The 24,310-nt window shown below is 47.3% G+C and overlaps 1 protein-coding gene across 1 annotated transcript; it reads right to left on the bottom strand.

Moving 5' to 3' along the window:
- Positions 1-12,472: 12,472 nt before the first annotated feature.
- On the bottom strand, positions 12,473-21,567 carry LOC124685997 (disease resistance protein RGA5-like). The gene is made up of 3 exons (XM_047220013.1): positions 21,123-21,567; positions 15,535-15,960; positions 12,473-13,586 (listed from the first exon to the last, which is right to left on the bottom strand). Exons 1-3 carry the CDS (start codon positions 21,533-21,535, stop codon positions 12,584-12,586), a joined length of 1,842 nt encoding a protein of 613 aa, XP_047075969.1. The 5' UTR covers positions 21,536-21,567; the 3' UTR covers positions 12,473-12,583.
- Between the last annotated feature and the right edge of the window lie 2,743 nt (positions 21,568-24,310).

Raw genomic sequence — 24,310 nt, 5'->3', positions numbered from 1 at the left:
AAGTCGCGCCGCCGGCGTTCGCAATGGGGCCGCCGGCGCCTCCCGAACGCGAGCGGATCTACGTCACCGTTGCGGTGGCGCGGATGTTCCGGGACGCCGGCGTCCCAATGCCGTGGGGGACGTGCACCTCCCCACGGGCGGCACCTGAGCCCGGATCGGGTTCGGTGCCGCCCATCCCGGGCTCCGGCCGCGCCCGCTACGCCGAGATCCGGAGGCGCCGCACTCAGCTGCCGGCGGACCTCCAGCAGGACCCGGCGTACGGCGACGCAAGTCCCAACTGGGACTTGTGGTTCGAGGTGGAGCACGATGCGCGCCGGCGCACGTGCTTCACATCCGCGACGGCGCGGCCTCGCGCGCGGCCGCGCACACCCGCGGGAGGGCGGGCCGCCGCCCGGCGGGCTCTACATCAACGAGCCCGCGCCCCGGCCACGGCCACGGCCACGGCCACGGCCGCAGCCCCGAGGAGGAGGCCGACCCGGAGGCTGCGGGCGGCGCTCGCGGCGTCCCGCGAGCGGCCGGACCTCGACGAGCCGGCCAAATGGCCGCACCTCGCCGAGGCGGCCGCGCACCTCCGCGCCGGAGGAGGCTGCCGAGAAGGCCCGGGAGGACGCCCGGGCGGAGGCGTGGGCCTTCCTCGAGCCGGCGCGCCGTCGAGGAGGAGGCTACGCGTCGGGCGGCGCTCCGGGAGGAGGAGCGCCGAGCCGCGCGCCCGGCGGAGGAGGAGCAGCTCCGGCGGGAGTCCGCGCGCGAGGGCACGGCCGCGCGAGCCGGCGAGCCCGCCGAACCCGCACTCCGCCCTGGGAAAGGGCGCGGTGGGAGCCCCGGCCGGAGTCCCCGGTGCCCTCCGGCGTGTCGAGCCGGAACGGCGCGTCGCCGCCGGGGGGCGTCGTCGTCATCGACGCCGACGATGACGAGTACTACTGGGGGTAGTACTGCCGGCGGCCACCGTGCTCGCAAACCCTGTCTAGGGTTTCTTTTTTTAGTTTAAAGCCCATATAGGGCTTTCTTTTGTGTAAAAATTGCCCAAAATAGGGCTAAGTTTAACTAACCAGTAGTTTATATTTATTTGGTGCTGTTTTTATTTTTCATTTTCATTTATGTTTTTTTTATTACATTTGCGGTGCGTCCGCGCGTTGGGCGCAGCGTGCGACCCAAACGGACACGCGGACGCGGTGCGCTGTCCGGGTGTCCGTTCGGCCACGCAAACGGCCCAAAACGGACGCGCTGGGCCGTCCGTTTGGGTCGCCCGGTTGGAGATGCCCTAAGGCCCAGCACAGACAGCAGTAATGCGGTGTAACTGCATTATTTTCTTTAATGTGTAGATTTTGATACGTTTTACTGTATCTTTTTAAATTAATGTACACTCTACGGAGTGTAGTTGGTAGAAGTGTTAGAACGTTGGCCACACATAGAATTAGGAATACAAACTGTTTGATTCTAGCTTTTGTGCTTTGGAGTGTTTCTCAAGTTCACAGCGAACCGGCACAAAACCTGCTTGACTCAACTTGTAATATGTCAAAGTTAACATCGAATTATGAATGTGGTGAGAAAATTGCACAAACCACTCACTATAGTCTCAGTTGAACAAACTACTTACTTTTCATGTCTCTGTCTTTTGCAGAAAACACCAACTTTACGTGTAGTTGGTTACACAAATGTCCAAATCTAGGATTAGGCTTGTTAACAACAAATCTGAGGACTGGGTCCACGGTCAGTGATGATGTGCACCCACGTATCATAAACTAGCCCTTTTCAAACATTTTTCAAATTTTGGAAAAAAATCCAATGAACGAAACAATATAAATCGGACGGTATGATGGTTTTTTGTCGAAGGCGGAGGTAAGTTCAAGATGGCAAGTACTTGATGGCTGTAATATTTTGGTGCGTGAAGCCTGATGATATCTAGATGCTAAAACTGATGGATTTACTATCTTACCGTTTGAATGTATGTGGACAGGAATACATAAAGAGTTTTCAAATTTATTTTGTTCCTAATTTACTAAGTTATGTCAAACTTTTCCAGATTACTTATGTCATATTGTTTCAAATACTAGAATATTTTCAGATTTCTTTTGAAAATTTTGAAAATTCACCAAATTTTGGCCATATCTCACAAAAAGTGGCAAATATATTAAACTTTTTCAAACTTTCCTAGATTTGTTAGTTTATTATTTTTCATTTCTTGGAATTTTTTTATATTTTTTAAGGTTTGAAAAAAGGCTAGTTGATGACACGTGGACACCACATCATCATTGACCGTGGGCCCTGGCCGTCAAATTTGTTGTTAACAAGTCGAATCCCAGATTTGGACCTCTATACAGTCAACTATATGTAAAGTTGGTGTTTTCTGCAAAATATAGGAAAAGTAGACAATAATAGTAAGTGGTTTGTGCAATTTTCTCGAATGTGGTGGTAGTGTGGTAGATATTAGTAAATACTACATTGTGTGATCAAGTGAAGTTCACATGTACTACCGTCCCCACTTTCATACCACTGTTGCGGCAAATTGTGACGAAGACCAGAACACCAAGCCCCCCCCCCCCCCCCAACAACACAAAGACTTGAACCTCCCTTAGCTAGTCGTCCAATTCAGCCTTCATGATATTCCCTTCTTCTGACTTCGCCATGAACCAAAATGTCACTTGATGTCAACACAGAACAGAGCTTCGCGTCGCTCCCTCCAGACCAAATTGTCGGAATAAAAGTATGGGTGCGCACGAACGAATACCACCCGATCCAGCAAACTCCAGGCAATAGCCTTCCGGAACTCATCACTCCGGCCAGATCAAGAATGACAGGTCACAGGAAGGTCTTCATCTTAGCACAAGAGAGACCTTAGGACCGCCACCTTTATTCAGATCGGGCCCCCACACCGTCGACCATCCTAGGCTAGCCAAGGTTGCTGGCCGGAGACACCAAGCACAGATCTCGAAGTCCGTAGACACCGCATCCTCCTGGGCAACGCCACAGCCCAACAGTCAGCCCTCCACTGCCGGCCGCCGACACCACGGATAAGGCAAGGAGGAGATGACCTAGGGTTTGACCCCATCCAGCCTGCCCCAGCTCGCACCTCTGCCGCCGGCCTAGCACGCCGCCAGAGGCGCCCACCACCGCTCGTCGGGCTGCGACGCCAAACGCCTGGAGAACCGTGCGCAAGACAGCGCCTCACCAGGTCCCGTCCCCGATCCGCCGCCAATGACACGAGGGAGCCGCGATAAACGCCCGGCCGCCGTCGTCGGCCGCCCGGGCTTTGCCCGGCAGCTTCCTCCGGCGGCGCGGGGGAGGAGAGGCCCCGGCGGCGCTAGGGTTGGGGGGAGGGTCGCCCCTGGGTTGCCTTGGCGAGTGCGACGGGACATGCCTTGTCTAAACATATGGAAGACGCACACAAGGAATTTAATGTCTCTTGAACTGAGTAACTGACATAAGCAAGAATAGAGCACACACATGCAAGAGCACCGAACTTTTCATCGTGACACCGAAGGAGCAACGAATTTAAGCTGCTGGTGCGACCAATTTAAGAGCGCAGAGGAATAAATAATGAAGATGGAGCCGATGGCGATTGAATCGAACACTCACTGGTACATAGCTGTAGTTAATGGCAGGCAGAAACGAGAATCAAATACAGTTCATACTATACTATGTAACATACATTCATCATTGCTAAGGATTGTATTAGAGCCAATTCTAGAGAGGAATGAGTGAGGCCTGGCGGACGCCGCCGACGAGACCTCGCCGTAGGCTGCTCCTACAGCCAATCGGGCTGGGGAAGTCGCCGGCAGATCGGCCGTCGACCGGCTCGTCGAGTTCTGGATCGCGTTTTGAACGTCTTGGCGAGATCTCGGACGGTGAGGAGGAGCTATCCCTGGCGGAGGAGGTGGCATGGCAAGGTCTGGCTGATGAACCATGTGTTCCGCCGCCGGATCCCGCTGCGGCCCTCAACGGCGATGTGCTGCTCGCCGACTTCTGGTCTCGCATAGGCTATCCATCGGCGGCGTCCAGGGTTTGGGAGAAGCCCGAGTCAAGGCCGGCCACAGCGAGGGCTAGATCTTCGTCGCCGCCAAGATCTTCCGTTCGGGAGGAGGTTCGGCGACAGGCGTCTTCGTCTCCGACAGGGCTGCGGTTGCCCAAACCTTCGGTGCGGCTAAAAGCTTGGAAGGGCCCTTTGCCGCCGAGACGGGTCACGCCGCCGGCGGTTCCGGGGACTTCTTCGCCGCGTCTTTGGCGGGCGTGAGAGGTGCTTATCCAGCGGCCGATGAGTGGTTCGAGGATGGGCGGCGGGGAGATGGGAAGGCCGGCGGAGGAGGCGACCTCGCCGGTGCGGGTCACGGCCGCGGCGGAGATCACGCCTCGATTCAAACCTCCGGAGGCGGGATCATCGGCGCATGCGGGTGGGCCCCAGCAGAGGTGGGCCGGCTTCGGACATGCGGTTATGGGCCTTCAGCGCGCAGCACGATTTCCTGGACGAAGTCACGATCGTGTGCACTTCTCGTCTCGACAATCTGCTTTCGTCGCCGCCGCTCCTCTCCAACACGGTGCCGACGCCGCCAATCACCACCCTTCCTCTCCGCGCGACCGACCCTCTCCGCTGACTTCTTCGCATCCGGATCGACCCTCCTTCGCGCAGGTGGTTGCGGGGGTCCGTGACCGCGCCGCCATGTCGGGACCGTCGCGGCCGCCAGTGCCGCCCGGCGGCGGCGTCTACTCTGGGGGCAACGGCGCCCACGCCCGCTGCGGTGAGGCCGGGGCGCCCCCGGCCACCGGCGCTGCGCCGTACCTCGGCCCGCCGGGATTCCAAGGGTGGCCGGCCGGCACCCCTTGCCGGCGCAGCGAGCCCCCGCGCCGCGGCCAAACACGGGGTTTCGTCCGCCCGCCCGCGCACCCGTTCCGCCGATGCACTACATTCCTCCGCAGCAACCTTTTCGGCAGTATTCTGGTCGGTATTATCGGTATCCGCAAGTGGGGCAGCAGTACGTGCCGCAGTACCTTGCCACAAGTCGTCCCTCCGCAGCCGCGGACTCGGCAGCCACCACCTCAACGGCGAGCCGCTAGCTCAGCCCGGTCAAGGCAAGAAAAGACGGAAGAAGAAGGCGGTGGCCGTTGTGGGTTCGGAGGCGGGGGTCCAGCCGGTTGCCCCTCCTCTTGGACAGGCCATCCCGGAGGCTATGGGACAGCCATCCGTGATTGTACCGCAGGGTTTGACCGCCGCACCTCACCGGATTCCTACGGATGCTCCAGCTCCTATTGCACCCGTGAAACGAAGAAGGTGGGACGTTGTTGGAAATGTGATGTGAATACTCATGCTACAAAGAACTGCAAGGTTCTGCATTATTGTTTGGTTTGTGATTCTGGGGATCATCCGACTGTTAGATGCCCTATTCTGAAAGTTCCGAAGCCCATGAGTTTTTTTGTTGGCTGCGGTAATGATGCCACTCTTGACCTGCAGCTCCACGACTCGGTGTACAAGCCTCGGTTGATTGCCTCTAGTGCACCCACAGCTTTGGTTCAGTGTGTCCGGTGAGGGGACGATCACGGCGGCGGATATTCGAGCCTCCTTGCTCGTATGTGTCCCGGGAATCCCACCTGGAGATGGGAGGCGTCTCCACATGGGGAGAAGGATTTTCTTGTTGGGGTTCCTACACATGATGATTTGGCGAGGATAGATGGCATGCGGATGAGTGTACCCAAGGTTCGAGCACAGGTGCTTGTCTCTACTTGGGAACATCGGGATATTGCTCCGGCCTTTGTTATGAAGCCTGTTTGGGTGCATGTCGATGGTGTGCCGGATTCCGTGAAGCACTTTCTTGGGCTATGGGCTGTTGGGACTCTCATTGGTTCTACTCTTGATGTGGACTTACATACTCTTCGCAGTCAGGGGATTGTTCGCATTTTGGTGGCTATGCGGGATGTTTCGGTGCTCTCGAGAGATAAACGTGGCTATTTGGAGGTTGTTGCTTTACTACACCTCAATGGCTACAAATTTCGGTTTCGGAAGGAGGCGGATGGTTTCATACCCGACTCACGGTTTCGGCCTTTCTTCTGGAAAGATGGTGAGGATTCTGATGATTCCCATGGTGCAGAGGAGAAGCGACTAGAGGATGGTTCAGCGGAGGATGCACCAGGGGCGGCGAACATGGAGGTGGATACCCGCCCTCCTACGTACACGACCGGTGCAACCTCGGCGACGGGTGCACAGCTGGCTCTGACTCCTTTTAATCACTCACCGGTGACCGATAGAGGACGAGAGATAGTGGTGAGGGCACGGTCCCAAACACCGCATCTAGTTGCTTCTCCATCACGGGCATCTCGGACTCCTTCACCTTCACGTGTTCGGACTTTTATGCAGGGTCGGACTAGGCCGGCTTCTTCTCCGTCGTCGAGTTTCGCGCCTCCGGGGCATCGCAGCCATCTTCAGCCTCGAGGGTGGTGGCGGTGGAGCGGGCCTCGAGGGCTCCGACGTCCTCACCACCACCTGGCGGCCTGCTTCCGCGTGGACCGGCCCTGGAGGAGGAGGCGGCGGGCGACGCCGCGCTGCTGCGCCACCAGGACGAGGCGCGGGGGGGTGTGGCCTCAGCTGAGGCCGCGCCATGCGCGCCCTCCAGTGTCACGTCGCTTCGGCCGTCGCGTGGCTTAGACGCCGGGAGGAGTGTCGCTGCGGCTACCTCTCCTTCGGTGGACGCACAGCCATGCAGTGGCGTAGCCTCCGTCGACGGACGAGCCGGGCCTCGGACGCGCCTCGGGAGACTGCTCCGTCTCCACGGGTGGTGGGGATGCCGGGGCCGGGGCATGGCCTCGGACCCTTTGGGGTCGGCCGATGCCCCATCGTCTACGACTTCTTCTCCACCGGCCGGTGGGTTGTCGAGGCCGGGGTCGGTGCGGGGGCTTCATCGCCTCTTACCCCTGCATCACCTACCTCTTCACCCGCTTCGTCGATCGTTCTCGCTTCGACCACTTCTTCGCCACGCCCGAGCTCTACTACACCGGTCCCCGCTCCGCGGCATCCTACCCCTACCGTTCCTCCTCCGGTCGTTCGGCCCGACTTTGAGGAGGAGTGGGAGGTACGCGCTGTCGGAGGATGGGGCGGGACCTACCGATGAGGACGCCTTGCGGAGAGCTATGCGACGTAAGGCGGAGAAGAACTTGGACACGGCAGGTACGAGACATTCATCCAAGTCTTTCACTTCTTTTTCAGATTCTCGCATTTCTTCTAATTTGAGCAGTTTAGGAGTTTCGTTGGGTACTAGGCCCGACGAGGTTTCGGTTCTCGCCAATGTGTTGAGACAGACGGAGCTTGACCGTTTAACGGTTGCTCGAATGACTCCACCGGGCTGGAGACCCCGATTGATGACGATGATGGAGCGGATGACATCTTAGATGGTCAGCTCCTCTCGTCTATTATTGGTACTCTTATCGAGGTCGATTTGGAACACTCGGAGCTTAGTTCAATTTATGATCTAAAAGCTTCGCACGTGGTTCCCGATCGTCCGCTGGTAAGAAGTCTCGTAGATATGGCAAAAATACTAAATCTACAAAAGTTTCTCGATGATTGGCATGTTTCGGAATAGCGAGAGGTCTTGGAGACTTGGCTAAGCATTCTCACATTGCCGATGGTTGTAGAGATTATGATTTAGATTTTATTGCTATATCGGAGACGGGTAGACGAAATTTCTCACAAAGTCTCCTCGACCGATTGTCAGGTGGGATTAACTTTCAGTGGTTTTCTCGTCCGCCTCGTGGTAGGTCTGGGGGCATTTTACTTGGCGTCCGTATAGACACAATGACTGTTCGTGCTAGTTCAGATGGAGAGTATCACATCAAACTCGATATCCAGAACAAAGCAGACGGTTTCATTTGGAGTCTGGTTGCTCGTGTATGGTGCTGCCCAAGACGCTTTTAAGGCCGACTTTCTACGTGAGTTGGTAAATCTCGCAAAGGATAATCCGTATCCGATTTTAATCGGCGGGGATTTTAATTTGATGAGATTTCCTCATGAGAAGAGTAAAGGCCCTTTTGATGGACATTGGCCTTTCTTGTTTAATGCTCGTCATTGATAGCTTAGACTTAAGAGAGGTTTTTATGTCCGGTCGACGGTTTACTTGGGCCAACAGCTTGCCCGAGCCTACATACGAGAAACTAGATCGTGTGTTGATGGATACCGAATGGGAGAATCAATACCCCATGGTGTCCGTCCGCGCCCTAGAGCGTATTGAAAAACTGTCCGACCATGCTCCCATTCTTTTAACCACCGGGAATCCACGTCGGGTTTGTAAGCGACCGTTCAAATTTGAACTAGGTTGGTTACAACGAGATGGATTTCACGAGATGGTTAAGAGGGTGTGGGAAAGACCGATCGAGGGCAACAATCCGATATCGAGATGGAATAATAAAATGCGCGCTACGCGTAAACATCTCACGGGTTGGGCTGCCCATACGGCTGGTTTTCTTAAGAAAGAGAAGATTCGTCTTTCACATGTGATCGATGACCTAGAGGCCCTAGCGGAATTGAGACCGTTATCCACGCAAGAGATTGACCTCAAGAATCAATCCAATGCGCGAGATAGCGAGCCTTCTTCGCGAAGAGGAACTCAAATGGTATCAACGATCAAAGGCCAAATTCATTTTGGAAGGGGATTCGAATACACGATATTTTCATGGCTTAGCCAATGGAAGGCATCGGAAAAAACGTATTCATTCTCTCATCCAAGATGAAGGGGTTATTGAAGGGCACGATCAACTCAAATCTTACATTACTAATTACTATAAGGATCTGTTTGGGCCTTCGGAGGAAAGTTCTTTCTCCCTTAATGAGGACCGCACGGACGATATACCCCAAGTTTCTCCGGAGGAAAATGGCCTCTTAACTGCGCCTTATTCCGAGGATGAGGTTAAGAAGGCAATTTTCCAAATGGAGTGCAATAAAGCACCGGGTCCGGATGGTTTCCCAGCGGAGTTTTATCAAACTTTACGGGATACTATCAAATTGGATCTTCTAGATTTGTTCGATGATCTTCACACAGGACAACTAGAACTATTTCGTCTAAATTTTGGTGAAGTAATTTTGTTACCGAAGGTTAATGAGGCAGAAAGGATTCAACAATATAGACCTATTTGCCTCTTAAACGTCAGTTTCAAAAATTTCACGAAAGTGGCCACCATTAGACTGAATACGGTCGCGGATCATGTGGTCCAACCTTCTCGGATCGCTTTCATGCAAGGAAGGAATATCCTTGATGGAGTGGCAGTTCTGCATGAGACGGTACATGAGATGCATTCCAAGAAACTTAGTGGGGTAATTTTAAAATTAGATTTCGAAAAGGCATATGATAAGGTCAAATGGTCTTTCCTACAACAGACACTCAGGATGAAAGGTTTTTCTCCTGAGTGGCGTGCTCTAATTTACGATTTTGTGTATGGAGGTAGCGTGGCAATTAGGGTCAATGACGACACCGGCCACTATTTTCAGACACGAAAGGGGTTACGCCAAGGCGATCCGCTATCACCAATGTTATTCAACATTGTAGCGGATATGCTTGGCAATACTCATAGAGCGTGCCAAGTCCGATGGTCAAATTGAAGGTGTGATCCCACATTTGGTTGATGGGGGTTTATCTATCCTTCAATATGCCGATGACGCAATTCTTTTTATGGATCATAATCTCGAAAAAGCTCGTAATCTCAAATTAATTTTAGCAGCCTTCGAGCAATTGTCGGGATTGAAAATTAATTTCCATAAGAGGTTCTGTTTCGGTGAGGCCCAAAACGATATGACTCAGTACACTGAGTTGTTTGGTTGTGGGCAGGGCCATTTCCCTATTCGGTATTTGGGTATCCCGATTCACTATCGGAGACTTACCCTTGCTGAATGGAAGATTGTGGAAGAAAGATTACGGAAACGCCTTAGTAGTTGGAAAGGCAAATTGCTGTCCATAGGAGGAAGATTGGTACTCATTAACTCGGTACTAACAAATATGGTACCGTATATGTTATCATTCTTCCTCCTGCCGAAAGGAATTCTGCATAAACTCGATTATTATCGATCCAGATTCTTTTGGCAAGGGGACAGCGAGAAAAAGAAATATCGATTGGTTAAATGGAGTATAGTGTGTAGTCCCAAAGATCGGGGCGGACTTGGAATTCATGACCTGGAGGTTAAGAATTCTGCTCTCGCTAGGTAAATGGCTTTTTAAGCTTCTTACCGAGAACGGGACTTGGCAAACTATTCTCCGGAGAAAGTATATTGGCTCGAAGACGCTCTCCCAAGTGGTTTGGAAACCCGGGACTCTCACTTCGGGCTGGTCTCATGGCAACGAAAAATATTTTCTTTCGTCATGGTACTTTTTCTATTAAGAATGGAGCACAGATACGTTTCTGGGAAGATGTTTGGTTGGACAATGCTTCCCTGAGTGAACAATATCCTGCTTTGTATAGTATTGTTCGTCGCAAAGGTGATACCATTGCTACCGTCATGGCTACCTCACCTCCGAATGTGACGTTCAGACGGGTTTTACTTGGACAAAGGCTAACGGCATGGAATGCTCTAGTTCAGCGGTTGGGTGATATTCAATTATCACCTGAACCGGATGAATTTAGATGGAATCTCCATGTAGATGGCTCTTTTTCGGTTAAATCTTTATACAATGCAATCCTCCATTCTGATTTACCGAGTTGATAACAATAAGAAAATTTGGAAGATGAATATACCATTAAAAATCAAGATTTTTGGATGGTACCTTCGTCGAGGAGTTATTCTTACTAAAGATAATCTTGTTAAGCGGAATTGGCACGGAAATTCACGGTGTGTTTTCTCGTCATCATGACGAAACCATCAAACACCTTTTCTTCCAAGTGCAGTTTTGCGAAATCTATATGGTCGATCATCCAAGTAGCGTCTACCCTGTATCCCCGACTAGTGTGGCAAATGTCTTTGGCAATTGGCTTCATGGTGTTGATTCAAGGTTTAAGTTGCTTCTTAGGGTGGGGGCGCTTGCAGTTATCCGGGCGCTATGGCTATGTAGAAATGACAAGATTTTTAACGATAAAAACTGTTCTTTGTTGCAGGTCATCTACGGATGTACGGGTATTCTCCGTTCATGGTTACCTCTTCGGCGGGCGGAGAACCGAGACCTATTTACGGAGGTCCGTACACGGTTGGAGGCTACGGCGAGGGATACTTTTTCCCGACATGGGTGGCAGCATAGTCTACGGATTGAAGCTCCACACTCGGCTTAGGCGTTATATAGTTTATCGTCTCGATATGTATTTCGCCTTTTTCCTTTTATTACTCGCTCTGGACTATTGAAACAGCTGTGTGCATCCTGGTTATGCAGAGGCTGGATGTAATTGCTTATCTAAGTAATAAAACATCCTTTATCGAAAAAAAACGGGGTTGCAAATTTACGATTAAAAATAGACGATGATGAACTAATTACAGAAAACACGCTACCTGCAAGCTGGATCTTATCCCTGGGTCGTCCTTGATCCTGGGGCTGCAGTTGGCAAAACAAGGAGAAAGAGTGAAGCCCCCCAAAAAACAAGGTAATTCAGACAAATTAAAGGCAGCATCTGCTGCAAGAGAATGCATATGTATTGGAATGGATTATGGGAATACACACACGTTTGCCTGGGCGGAGGCTGTACTGCTTCAGCCTGTGGGCCTCTACTTGAAATATGCTTCAAGACGGTTGGGATGGTCAGACGCCGCTCTCTTCACAGCAGCCACCGCTTCTGTGCCTGCTGCCTTCCTCACTATAAAGCTTAATCCATACAGTCTGGAGAGAAGGGAGGTTCCTTAAGCAGGACTCCCAGTCACTACCACCGAGGATGTCCGACGCCAGGAGGCCAAAATCAAGGCGCTGAACTTTGGGCATAGCTCCTCGTGGGAACATATAGGGAGCAAACAAAACATTCTGGAACGAGAACCTTCTCGCACAAGAGAATGCAACAGCGCTAAGCATGAACGACCTCTCTGTTGCACACTGTTCTTCCGTAGAGGTGTCCTCGTCAGACTGCAGACGGAGATCACGAAGAGCCGGTAGAGTCCCAAGGACTTGAATGTCCTCCAGTCGCACTTGATGGACTTTTATACACAGCAAGGAGAGAAGAGGAAATGATGAAGAAATAATCCTTGTCGGCATCGTCTCGTACCATCCGCCCAACCGAAGGAATCGGAGTTGTAGTGAAGAGGGCACCCAGTCCCCCAAGTTATCAATGTTCTCACCATCAGTTGCCATATACAGATGGTGTAGTTTGTGCAGTTTGCCTAAAGACTCCAACAGAATAAGAAGTTTCTCCGGAGGATACATTGATGGTAAATGAAACTCCAACCCCCTCAGCTCGGTCAGGTAGCGCAGCTCTTCCGGATCATCATCTTCTGTAAAGCGTGGCTTGCCTAGCTGTTCGAGGGATGTCAGATTCTTATACCCTACTGGCAGATGTGTACCATCAACGTACAAGTACATCAGATTTCTAAGCCGGACAATACTTGCCGGAAATTCTTCAGCGTGCTTATCTAACCCTCGCAAATCCAATGTCTGTAAAAACAATAGCTTTCCTATTTCCTCTGGGATCTTTCGGAGTTTTGTATTCCTTAGTCAAGGTATCTCATGTGCAATAAATCACCAACACAACGAAGGTTAAGCTGGTCACTTTCCACAAGATTACAACCTTCTAGGTCCAAGACACGCAGAACTTCAAATAGTGATAGAGGAAGCATCTGATTAATAGCAGGACTAAAAATGGTGTAGGATCTCACTTGTGAGATGCTACTGGTTACTAGCTGAGTGTTTGCGAGCTCTTCCTTTTGGACAGACAATCTCCGGACCTTTCTTTTGAAAGGTGTATTTACCTTGGTAAAATCCATTATAGTGACAAAGTTTTCTTCACTAGCCAAGTCACATATAAGATCGAGCATTATATCATGTACACGGCATGTTCTTGGCTCACCATAACAATCAAAATCTGACAGTTGTATCATGCTTCTGTTGAGAAGCTCGTTGAAGTAACTCAATCCGATCTCATATAAGTTGTCCCCTTGGATAAGACCTTCAGCAATCCATCTTCTTATTAATCGGTCTCTGTCAATGCTACAGTCTTCTGGAAATATACTTAAATATAATAGACAAGTCTTCAGATGAGAAGGGAGATCATGATAGCTAAAAGATAATATCCTCCTCATCTCCTCCAAATTTGTATCTCCTTTTGTAATTCCACTACCAATAGAGTTGAGCAAAACATACCATTCACTAATGGGTTTTATTTGTCTATTACTAGCCAGATGACTGGCTAAAGTAATAATAGCCAATGGTACCTCGGCACATTTCTTCAAGATATTCATCGATACTTCCTGTAATTCAGGAGGGCACATCTTATCTCCTAGGAATATTCTGTTATAGAAGAGTCTCTGAGAGTCGCCATCAGAGAGAGGTTTCATGTTATGAACCATATCATCATTATGAGAGGAGCATTCTTTAGAAACATTGATATTGCGGGTAGTAGTGATTATTCTGCTTCCACATTCACTATGCATCAGAGCATATCTGATTGTTTTCCATGCACTTACATCCCATATATCATCAACAACGATGAAATACCTACAAAAGAGAAAATCATGAAAATTACACCAATGATCCAAAGATTGTATTATTCATTGAAGAACAAGGTTTACTCTGTTACATAAGGAAGTATAAAACATGACAAAGGAAAGCCATTAGAGGCAAACTCGACTAGATTAGTTCATTTTTATTAACTTAACACTTTTCGGTGCTCAATAGAAGTTGTTAAGAACATGGATTCTACCCACATGTGACCAACTCGACTAAAAAAGATAGCAACCAGCACCACACTAAGACTTCTAGGAACTCATCTCCAAGGCAACAATTCCCCGAGAAAGTATAAAAACATGCCCTCATAATAGTTAAATGATAACGTCCTCATCATATCCTCCAAATTAGTATCAGCTCTTGTAAGAACCAGAATCGGGCTAATATATATACAGGGAAACCAACACTGCAAGCTCATCTTGATTTGTAGTCCTAGCACAGCATGTGCTAACTTAATATATGGTTGGCAAGTTTAGATTAATTCTGATGACCGTCGAGGTGCCAGATCTGGATTTAATTACAGGTTTGCATGCGAGAAATCTATGTGGGTGTCTTGTGTGTTCCTATTTGATAGAATCTTATATACTTTTCATATAGGTATTGAGTTCGTTTATGGAGGGTAAAAACAAATGTATAATTTGTTTCTTGGGTCGCAAGAATTTACAGACTGTTCAAGCAAGGAGGTGTGGCTTGAACCTGACCATTTTTTAGATCTATGTGAATTTATGTTTAAAGTTCAATTCTGCAATTTATGAGGTCCAAGAAGTCAGTTGGAAGTGCTCCCCAAAACTTTTCATTGAAAAGAAATCCCAAGAAGAAAGTCCACTTTTAGTCCTTGAATTCTACTGAAAGTTCACTTTTGGTCTTAGAACTTCCGTCTGGTTCAAGATGAACCTTGAACAATTAGAATCATTCACTTTCGGTCCTTATCCTGGTTGAGCCTGGCAAATATCTGCCGTGGGTGGCCAAACACTCAAGGCAACAGTGCAAGGGCAGAGAGGCAGGACGATGCTGATGGGCAAAGCAAGAGTCCTTCATGGCGCAATGCTTCAAGTGAATTTGGAGAGGGAGAAACCGAGCGAGAGCTTGTTCTGGGACACAGGGGTTTCATTTTTTTGCATTAAGATGTTGGGTATCTTGTGCTTGGACTGGTTCAAAACCAATTCGGTTGGTTGACTGTTTCTTCTTTCCACGTCATCGATTTTCTCAATTCAACCGAAAAGGGATGAATTGGACTATTCTGAGAGTTCAGGGTTCGTTTTAAACTAAAAAGTAATAATTTTTAGGACGAAAAGTAAACTTTCCAAAGAATTCAAGGACGAGAAGTGGACTTTCTTCAAAGCTCAAAGTTGGCACACCGCTACGAGTTTCCGTATATCTAGTTATAAGTTCCACATACCCACTGGGAAGATGAACTATTTAATACACTCTCACACTTGCATGTTTTATTTTATTTTCGAGAAAACGCAATGGACTCTTTGCGTTTCATTTTATTGAAAGATAGAATTTGTTACACGTCTCCTAAGAGGTAACAATCTTGATTATTGACCCACACTATGAACATATCACAGACTCCATGGTCCACATATCAAATCATATGTTCTTATATTAGCAACATCATGAACATACTAACTGAAAAATAATGTCATTTCTTTTTTACTTCAGTGAGAAGATATACATTCTTTTGGATCCAGAAATATTGTCTATTACTATTATACCACACTATAAAACAACCATTTGAAATCCATGTCTATTGGAGAATTCTAGAATTTTTTATGCCAACCTCTTTTACCATACTCAAGTAAACATCTTTTTTAGGTTCCATGATGTGGAGCATATAGTAGAAATTAACAGACATGCAATCTCTGTACATAGATGCCATATGTGCTAACAAGCTAGCTAGGATAAGTTGGGTTCAGAATTTGGGGTGTGAATGTACCTCTTGGACCCTAGCGATTCTTGGAGTTGATCAATGAGCTGTTTTTCGTTTAGTGTGGCACCACTCAAACTCATATATCGTTGCTTGTCAACTTCAAACAGAAGTTCTTTTAAAACTTTCTTGATGTCAGGACTCCGAGACACCGACACAAAAGCCGTACAATCAAAACCTGATCGAACCTTATCATAGATGGCTTTGGAGAGAGTTGTCTTCCCAAGTCCTCCAAATCCAACAATGGAAAGTATCTTGGGTTGTTTGGATACATCATCATTCAAACAGAGCTTCTCAATTAGCTTGTCCCTTGCATTTTCAATCCCAACAATCCTTTCCTTGTCTTCGTACAGAGCCACAAGGAGAGGGTCAACGGTGGTGATCCTTGAGGCTGCAGCTAGATTAGCAAAAGCACCATCAGCTTTGTACCTCTTACTAGATGGACCAAGCGCGTCTTGCCGCGCCATTCTTTGTTGTTGTCATTTAAATATAAGAAAGGACACTCATGAAGACATTTTTCAGAGCCCATTTTCTATATTTGGTTTCATCACAAGTTATATCTTGCTGAACTCGACATTGTACAGACTTCCAAAAAACCAAGGATGCCAGTAGCACCCCCTGTCCAAGCAGGGATCTGGGTTGCCTCTCCAAGCAATCATATGAAGATCAATGTGGATGCTGCGGTTTCGAGCATGAAAATGGTAGAATGGTTTTAGTGATGCTTTTGTTCTGGCTGTACCTGGCATTTCAGACCCAGCATCACTGGAAACTATGGCATGTCCAGAGTTTAGCTCTTGCAGTCAATCTGCAACTAACAACGCCTCCAGGTTGCTTCAGACTGCCTTGAGGTGGTCAATTCAATTCGGGACTTGAGCAGGTGCAGTTTCTACTCCATTATGTGAGGATGGTCATTTGAGAATCTCTTCTCACGAACAAAGCTAAAGCGCTCAAATCCGTTGATCACTGTACCGATGATTATTGAGTACCAATTCAATAACCAACAGGCCAGAAAGTACCAATAACCAATCACTATCCTCCTAATGACATTACAATCTGCCCTCCCATGCCATGATTAGTAGGTATCCATGAAAGACAAATCAAACGGCAAAGACAACAGTGGGAAGTTATCTGAATTCATCATCTGAAATTTGATTCCCACTGGCATTGAAAAACTGATATCCTAAGACAAATAGAATATAATTAAGATGGCCAAGAATTACAGGAAGGAGTGATTTTAGGTTTAGTTAGTTTAATAAAAAAAAATCAAGTACCATACAAAAGTATGAATTCACTATCGTTGTATTTACATTCTAGTCCAACAGTTTATAGAGCAATATAAAGATGGAGTGTTGCATTAATAGAAACAAAGTAATTTTGAACTATAATGGAAGTAAAGGTCAGTATCCTGAGATGAACATTGTAGTGGCATTAAGAGATGAATCACGATATGATACATACAAATAAACCTCTAAGGCAAAATGTTTCAAAGTAATATGAGCTACTTTGTAGTATTGAAGATAATGACTTAGAATTAACGACTATATACAAAAAATATATCTGAAAACACTAAAATTTCCACACACAATTAGAACATCGTGAGTTACATTTTAAGAAACATGTCAGATTTTAAAATACATAAACATGTCAGATTTTTTTCTACGTTTCTTGACTATAACCAGATAATCTAATCATTTTAAGAAACAAGAGTAATTTGTTGTGCCTAAAGGTTGCATACCTGGTAGCATTCCACGCTAATGCAATAAAACTGTATAAAGAAGAGGCACACCTTATTATATTATCATAACAACCAGTCAATCCTTATTATATTATCATAACAACCAGTCAATCACTATATGTTTCCTTCCTCCTTCTACTATGGCTTCTTCCTCGAATCTCAAGTTGCTTGGGCTCGGCTTAACTTGAGGTTGAGAAGGGAGGAAACAGATCTGATGTAGATGTTTCCTTTATACATCAGTTTTGCAACTATATGGCTGATCTCATTGAGCTGCCAAGCAATACCCTACCACTGAACTGTGAAGATGGAGCAGGTTGGTATGAATCATTTGAAAGAATCAATCATCAATTATCGACCCAATAGATTTTAGAGCAGCAACCTAATGAAGGTGAGAACAAAGAGAAGTTATATCCTATTGTCTTCTGATGTATAGCAACTGAAACCCACACATGAGAAATAGGTTATTTTTTGGTAAAAATATTACCAATGAAATTGAGCGTAGATACCAAGTGAAGAGCACATTCCAGGGATCCATGCATACTCCTACATGTAAAGTCAAAAAATATTGGTCCACGCATTGTTCATTAGTAGCTTATTTTCCATTCAACAACAGACCTATTATGCTTTGACAAATTGGAGATGTATTCAGCATCTAGTCATCATTCGTAGATGTGCTACTGCTTATGCTATAGCCTCACTTGGGTCAGATTTAAGAAACTTTGGTAGCATATAGCAATATGATGTCCTGAACAAAACGGAACTGCACTTACTGTTAAATGTTCACTGATTTCAGCTAAACTAAAACACCCCTGCAGTTCTTACAATATAACTCAAGAAAGACCAAGCTGTTTGTATGTCATTGCTAAACCCAAGGTGATATTGAAAGGACAGAGAGAGGACACATGCGCCTAGAGAGCCCTATCCCTTAGGCAACTGAAAACATGAATACGCTGACGAATCTGCAGGTTGATTGCTCCTATTTAGCTAAGATCCTAGTGTGTGCACCCCTGAGTGTCGGAACGGTCAGGGCCATGAAATCAACCTAAGACTGGCAGAATCGGAAAGCAAATCTCAGGCAAGTTCGATCTGCTCACCTCAGAGTGGCAGATTGGTGTCTTGTCGGAAGGAGGAGGTGGCCGTGAGTCGAAGGCGACAACGGCGCTCGTCGGAGGAAGGCTGAAAGTTACAAAGAGAGTTTATAGCAAACAAACAAAGATCAGGGGGCGACCTGTACAAACAGAAACAGGGGATTACAGACACATAACACAGCTACAGTTGTCTCCCTACTGCAACTGAAAACGACCTGCGCTCACCAACTCTCATTGCCTTGCTTCTTCTTTGATCTAGTCAGTAAGCAGTTGAATCAGATTGAAGCAATTCTCAAACACTCTTGTGTTTATCTTATACCAAACAGAGCATGCAGTTAACATTACCAGAGAGTTCAACTTGGACGGGGTTTGTTTGGGTAGGTTGAGTCCATCATATTGCCACCATTTATGAAGTGATTGATCCATGGTGGGAATAACTTGTTGCAGCTTTGCCTAGTTTGGAATTGAGCTCCAGATAATATTAACGACCATACAGGTAATAAAAATGTGATGAACATTTTCTTCTTCTAAATTACAAAACGCAAATGTAGAGAAGTTAGCTTACACCATATAGCGAGCTTATGAGGTAAACCTCTTCTAACCAGGTGATCTGCAGTCCATACTCTACCAATGATGAATAACCACATGGCGAGCTTACACCAAGAGGCTCCCATGAACCCCAAATTGCCTTCGGTTGTGTCGCATAAAATCTTTGCTTTGAAATGAGCCCGATAAACTGACTTTGTAGAGAAGGTAGCTAGAAAGGAAATCTGATCTGTTACCTCAAATTAGCTTGTTGAAACCTTATACAAAACAAAGATAGCTTTTCAAGAAATGCTTAGATTAGATCCCATAAAGGCAGATATGTAGAGAAAATCTCTACTATTTTCTAGTAATTCAAGCTGACAATCAATATTTAATTCATGATGTCCGCTACCATCCGCAGAAAAATGTACCAAATTCAAAATAAGTGCATAAATAATATTTGCGAAATAGAAAAAAAGAATGTTCTTTTAAGCTGATCACAACACGATATACTCTAATATCACTAATTAAAATGATGCTTACAAATTAATGGGTCACCAACTGCAATTATGTCATATAACTGATTGTCATATTTTACCGAAAAAAATGCATCCTCACTTCCTCATATTAAGTATATAAATCTATCCCACGTAGACCGTCGTGCATCTAAATTACCACAAAGGAAAAAAAATAAAAAAGTTCTTCTTTGGTCACGTATCCTTAATTCAACTAATCTTGTGCTGCCATTCAAATAATAGGTCTGATGCGCAATGTTGAAGGCATTCATAATCATATGGGAAAAGAAAATAAATTATTTGCATAGACGACCAGTTTCAAACTGTCCAAGATCAAATCAAAAGGGCCATGAAGGAAACATAATGGTACCGATGCATCAGAGATCAAAATTGGACAAAGCTATGACATGTAGCTTTCCTCTCTTTCAGGAAACTAATCGAGTTGCCAACACCATAAGACAAACCAAAATCTGATTGGGTCCTGGTCAGCTTTAGCATTTTAAAAAGATATAGAAAGAAAGACCACGAGAACATGATGTAATATACTTTATGCACCTACAGACATTCATACAAAGTATAAGGATTGCAAGATGTACCAGCGTAAAAAACTATGAGCTAATGAGCATATGATGTTGCTATTTCAGTCCTCAAGCTTGTTTCTCTATGCAGTACATAGATATAATAAAAAAATATTTTGATAGGTACATACTGTACCATAACATACAGGTGCTGGACAAATTGACATACTCCAATGCAGATAACTCACCCATGGACGCGAGCAAATTGTTCGTGCACAGCAGATTTGATGCAAGATTCATGTGCCTTAGGTTTCGGAAGCGACCGGCCAGACCAAATTCACAAAGAAGCTCATCCCTTCAGAGGTCCAGACGTATGGACTGTGAGTTTCTGCTATCCATTGCCCAAACCAGCATCACCCAAAAATCTAAAAACAGAGTTGTCACAGTACAAAAATAGAAGGAGCTCCAACAGAGACGAACCTGGATGGGAGTGCCAGAAGCCGTTCCAACCATTGCCAACGAAGCTCTCGATGGTGGCATAAAGGGCCCGCTTCTCCTTCTCCCAATCAGCGCCACCACCGAGCCCTCTTCCGCCACCCCTTCCGCCGCGGAGCATGTGCATCGCCAAGAATAGCAGGTCGATAACCAGGAGTCGCAACATCAATTAACCAAAAAAGGCGCGGAGGATCAGTCGATTGAGCCCAAGGTTGGATCATCAGGCACAGTGCAGGGTGGTCGAGCCGTAGCGCCGACGCGTGCTGCTAGGGTTTGCCGCGGGGTGCCTGCGGGGCGTAACGCAGCGGCGGAGGGGAATCAACAGAGGAGGTCGAGATGAACTCACACCGGTGAGCAGCAACGCAGAGGTCCCTACAGCGAAGGGGCACCCCGACCCGATCCACCATAGCCACCCCCCACAACATCAAGGAATAAGAATGCAGAGCATAAACCAGAGGAAACACAGGGGAACAAGCAGCCCCGCGAAACACGACATGGGCAGCGGCCGCGCCGAAGAGCAGCCCGCACCAAGGAAGCTCAGAGGGTGAAGAAGCAGGAGGTCACCGCAAGAATGGAAACCACTACCTCGGCAAGAAGAAAAACAGAAAGACCGACTACGGTCAATTCAGCAGCAAACCGACACTGCCGACCAGCACAAACACGACACGTCCCGAGCAACCACAGCGTCTCAAAACACTGGGAGCTTAGAGCTCTTTAGAGATGTCTGGTGGCCACATCCTTGAGCTGCTCCTTGATGCCCCTGATTGCCGTTGCAATCTCACGGCGAGCCTTGCCCTGCTTAAGCAATCTGCCCATCTTGCCCATGAGCTCCCTGAAGATGTTCAGCTCGGTGTCAGCCCGATCAGAGCCTTTGACACGCACGATGAGGGAGTCGACGACATCCTCCATGTCATAGGACAGCTCCCGGACATCCCCAGCCCAGAGCTTGACCTCCTCGTCGAGCTCTTCCCTCGGCACCTCCGCCACCCTGCGAAGGGCGGCGCGCATGCTCCGCAGTTCACGGGAAAAAGCCTCGATATCTTGCTTCACGCTTGTCTGCATCATGTACTCCTCTTTGAGCAGCTCGCCCAACTTCGGCAGGAGGGAGCCCATGGCACCCAAGGCGAGATCCATGGCTGGCTTTCGATTGACCTCTTTGAGCAGATCTATAGCTATTTTTCTGCTCGATCTCTTAATAGGTTTGCTGTGAGCAATGCCTCCTTTCTGAGCCACGGTTCAGATGTTTACAGGAATACCATACCAAAGATATACTCGAAGTAAATATGCCATCCGATCAGCGAACACTATCCCGACAGCTGCTACTTATCCTGACTGCTCTTGACTTAATTTGGTGGCTGATGTTAACACTCCATTTTCTATCTCCTGGTAGTGTGAAACACTTGACATTACCTAGACTAGCACACCACCGGACAAGGATTTTGTGCACATGGGAGTCAGTGCTCCCTTCACTTTTGAATTTTTGAAAATTTCAGATTCTCATATTTCTCTGCTTTCAAGAATTATGACATTAAATATGTAGATAGATGTGTATACGAGGGTTGGAAGAAAGATTTTGTGTACATGGGAGTCAGTGCTCCCTTCACTTTTGAATTTTTGAAAATTTCAGATTCTCATATTTCTCTGCTTTCAAGAATTATGACATTAAATATGTAGATAGATGTGTATACGAGGATTGGAATCAAAAAAGTCCCGTCAAAAAATACGTTATATTTTGGGAGATGCAAAAAAGATAAATTTCTGACAGTAGACTGACAAAATATACGTACAATTGTACTACTATTTATAGTCAGAAATTTGTCTTTTTTATATTTTCCAAAATACAAAGTATTTTTTAATGGGACTTTTTTGACTACACTCCTCGTGTCTAAATCTATCTACATATTTAATGCCATAATTTATGAAAATATAAAAGAGCGAGATTTTGAAAATATTCAAAAATCCAAAAGTCCAATGAGGACATGTGCTCATGTGCACATGGCACTTTCCGCACACCACCCCACTTTCTATCTCATGTTAGTGTGAACACTTGACCTTTCCTAGAGTAACAAGTACGAACTGGTGCTGGTTAGCAACGTAATCAACAAGGATTCGGTGTTGCGAGGCCTGGCACAGGCAGCAATTTGTCGTGTAACTACCTTATTTTCTTTCATGTGTAGATTTTGATAGGTTTACTGTATCTTTTTAAGTTAGTGTACATACTACAGTGTGGTTAGTAGAAGTGTTAGAGCATTGGCCAGACACAGAATTAAAAATACCAACTGCTTGATTCTCACCTTTGTGCTTTGGAGTGTTTCTCCATATTCGCAGCAAACTTGCCCAAAATCTGCTTGACTCGACTTGTGATATGTCTTTTTTTTTTTGAACGGGAAAGGGTCTCGAAGGACCCGGAAACTGCATTCAATCAAGCGGTGGGCTTACAATTACAGTGAGGACCCCAATAGAAAAGTAAGTTACAGCACATCCCTCATAGTTTGCGAAAAGGACCCTATAACGGAAACTAGAAAAGCAATCCAATCCTTCTCCACCGCCTACGCGCTGCAACCTCAAGCCACGGCCATCCACCTCGCCGCCGGGGACTACGCCACTTGGGGTGAGACAGATGTGGAGCGCCGCACTGAAGTCGATGAAGATCCTCCTGTATGGCTCGCCGGCCAGGAGGAAGAAAAGCCCCAGGCGCACATGGCAACCGGGTGCGGAGTGGCCTCCCCTTGGACCAAGAATAACGCCAGCTCGAAGATGCCGCCGTTGATGAACTCCGCCGAAATAAGCTGCAGCCTCACAAACTTCCCAAGAGCCTCCAGATCCTGGCGTCACCACCTTTCTTCCGCCACCACGACGACTAGATCGAAGATGAACACCAAGAACCGGAGCTCTACCGAGCTTATTAGAGAAGCCTCCACCAGATCGACGCATCCCCATCCTCCTCCTCCTCCATGGAGAACTCGTGGAGAAGCTCGCCTGCAATCCCATGTCAGAGCTAACATTGAATTACGAATATGGTAGTAGTAAATAAATTGTGTGATGGAGTGAAGTAAATATGTGAGGCTCCGATTGGACAGCTGTGGCTCCCAGCGCTTTGATTGATCCCTGTGTTGGAATAGCTATAGTGCTGGCATTGAGAACATCCTTATCCTCACCGCTCTAGCCCCTCTTCCTCCCTTGAGAGTCGTCGCCGGATCTCCGGCTCCTCTCCCTCTCTCATCTGGCAGGCTAGCTGCTAGAGATGTAGATGGGTTAGGAGGCCGGTCCCTTTCTGTAAATACTAGGTATAGGCTGTTGTGGTTTCTGGCTGCACTACTAGGAAAAGGCCTAGCCGTAAGAATGGTATCAGTGACGCACACCTATTTTGGTGCGCCACTGCTAGTTAGCAGTGGCGCACCAAAAAATGATGCGCCACTGATACAAATATAGCAGTGGCGCACTACTTTTGAGGTGCGCCATCTCTAAAAGTCTACCAGATCACATCCCTATTTCAAACTTAGTAGTGGCGCACCAGTTAGTGATGCGCCATTGCTATCTCACTTGGCTATGGCGCATCATTTTTGTGGTGCGCCACTGCATGTCCGGAATGGGGTATGGACATCGCACTTCTACGTGGTGCGCCACTGGGGTCGTCCGTCTCAATCCAATAATTCAACCAGAGTCTGTGTCTCCAACTGAAACTAGCTAGCTATGTGGGACTAGTCTACTACTTCGTCAATCAATCGATTGAACTCGAGCAGCTAGCTAACCCACCGTGATTTTCTTTTTTTCGCTGGAAACTTGTTTCACGTTCTCAACCAGAGACGCAGCAGACACGGATGGCACCGCTCTTTGACTTGCGCACGTGGCCGGGGACTAGCTGACCCTCAAAATTAATATAGGACCAATCAGTTCGCTATACCCGCG

Source organism: Lolium rigidum, chromosome 2 (assembly GCF_022539505.1).
Source record: "Lolium rigidum isolate FL_2022 chromosome 2, APGP_CSIRO_Lrig_0.1, whole genome shotgun sequence".
In the NCBI taxonomy this organism is placed as follows: Eukaryota; Viridiplantae; Streptophyta; class Magnoliopsida; order Poales; family Poaceae; genus Lolium; species Lolium rigidum.
This window is presented reverse-complemented; position numbering and strand designations above follow the sequence as displayed.

Bases quoted from the DNA above. Each gene is read 5' to 3' on its own strand.
- LOC124685997 (XM_047220013.1), bottom strand. From the start codon at position 21,535: ATGGATCTCGCCTTGGGTGCCATGGGCTCCCTCCTGCCGAAGTTGGGC. The intron at 15,961-21,122 runs TCTCTAAAGAGC...TGGTCCATCTAG, and splicing joins AAGGATGTGGCCACCAGACA to TAAGAGGTACAAAGCTGATG. The intron at 13,587-15,534 runs GTACATTCACAC...TCTCTTTTGTAG, and splicing joins GAATCGCTAGGGTCCAAGAG to GTATTTCATCGTTGTTGATG.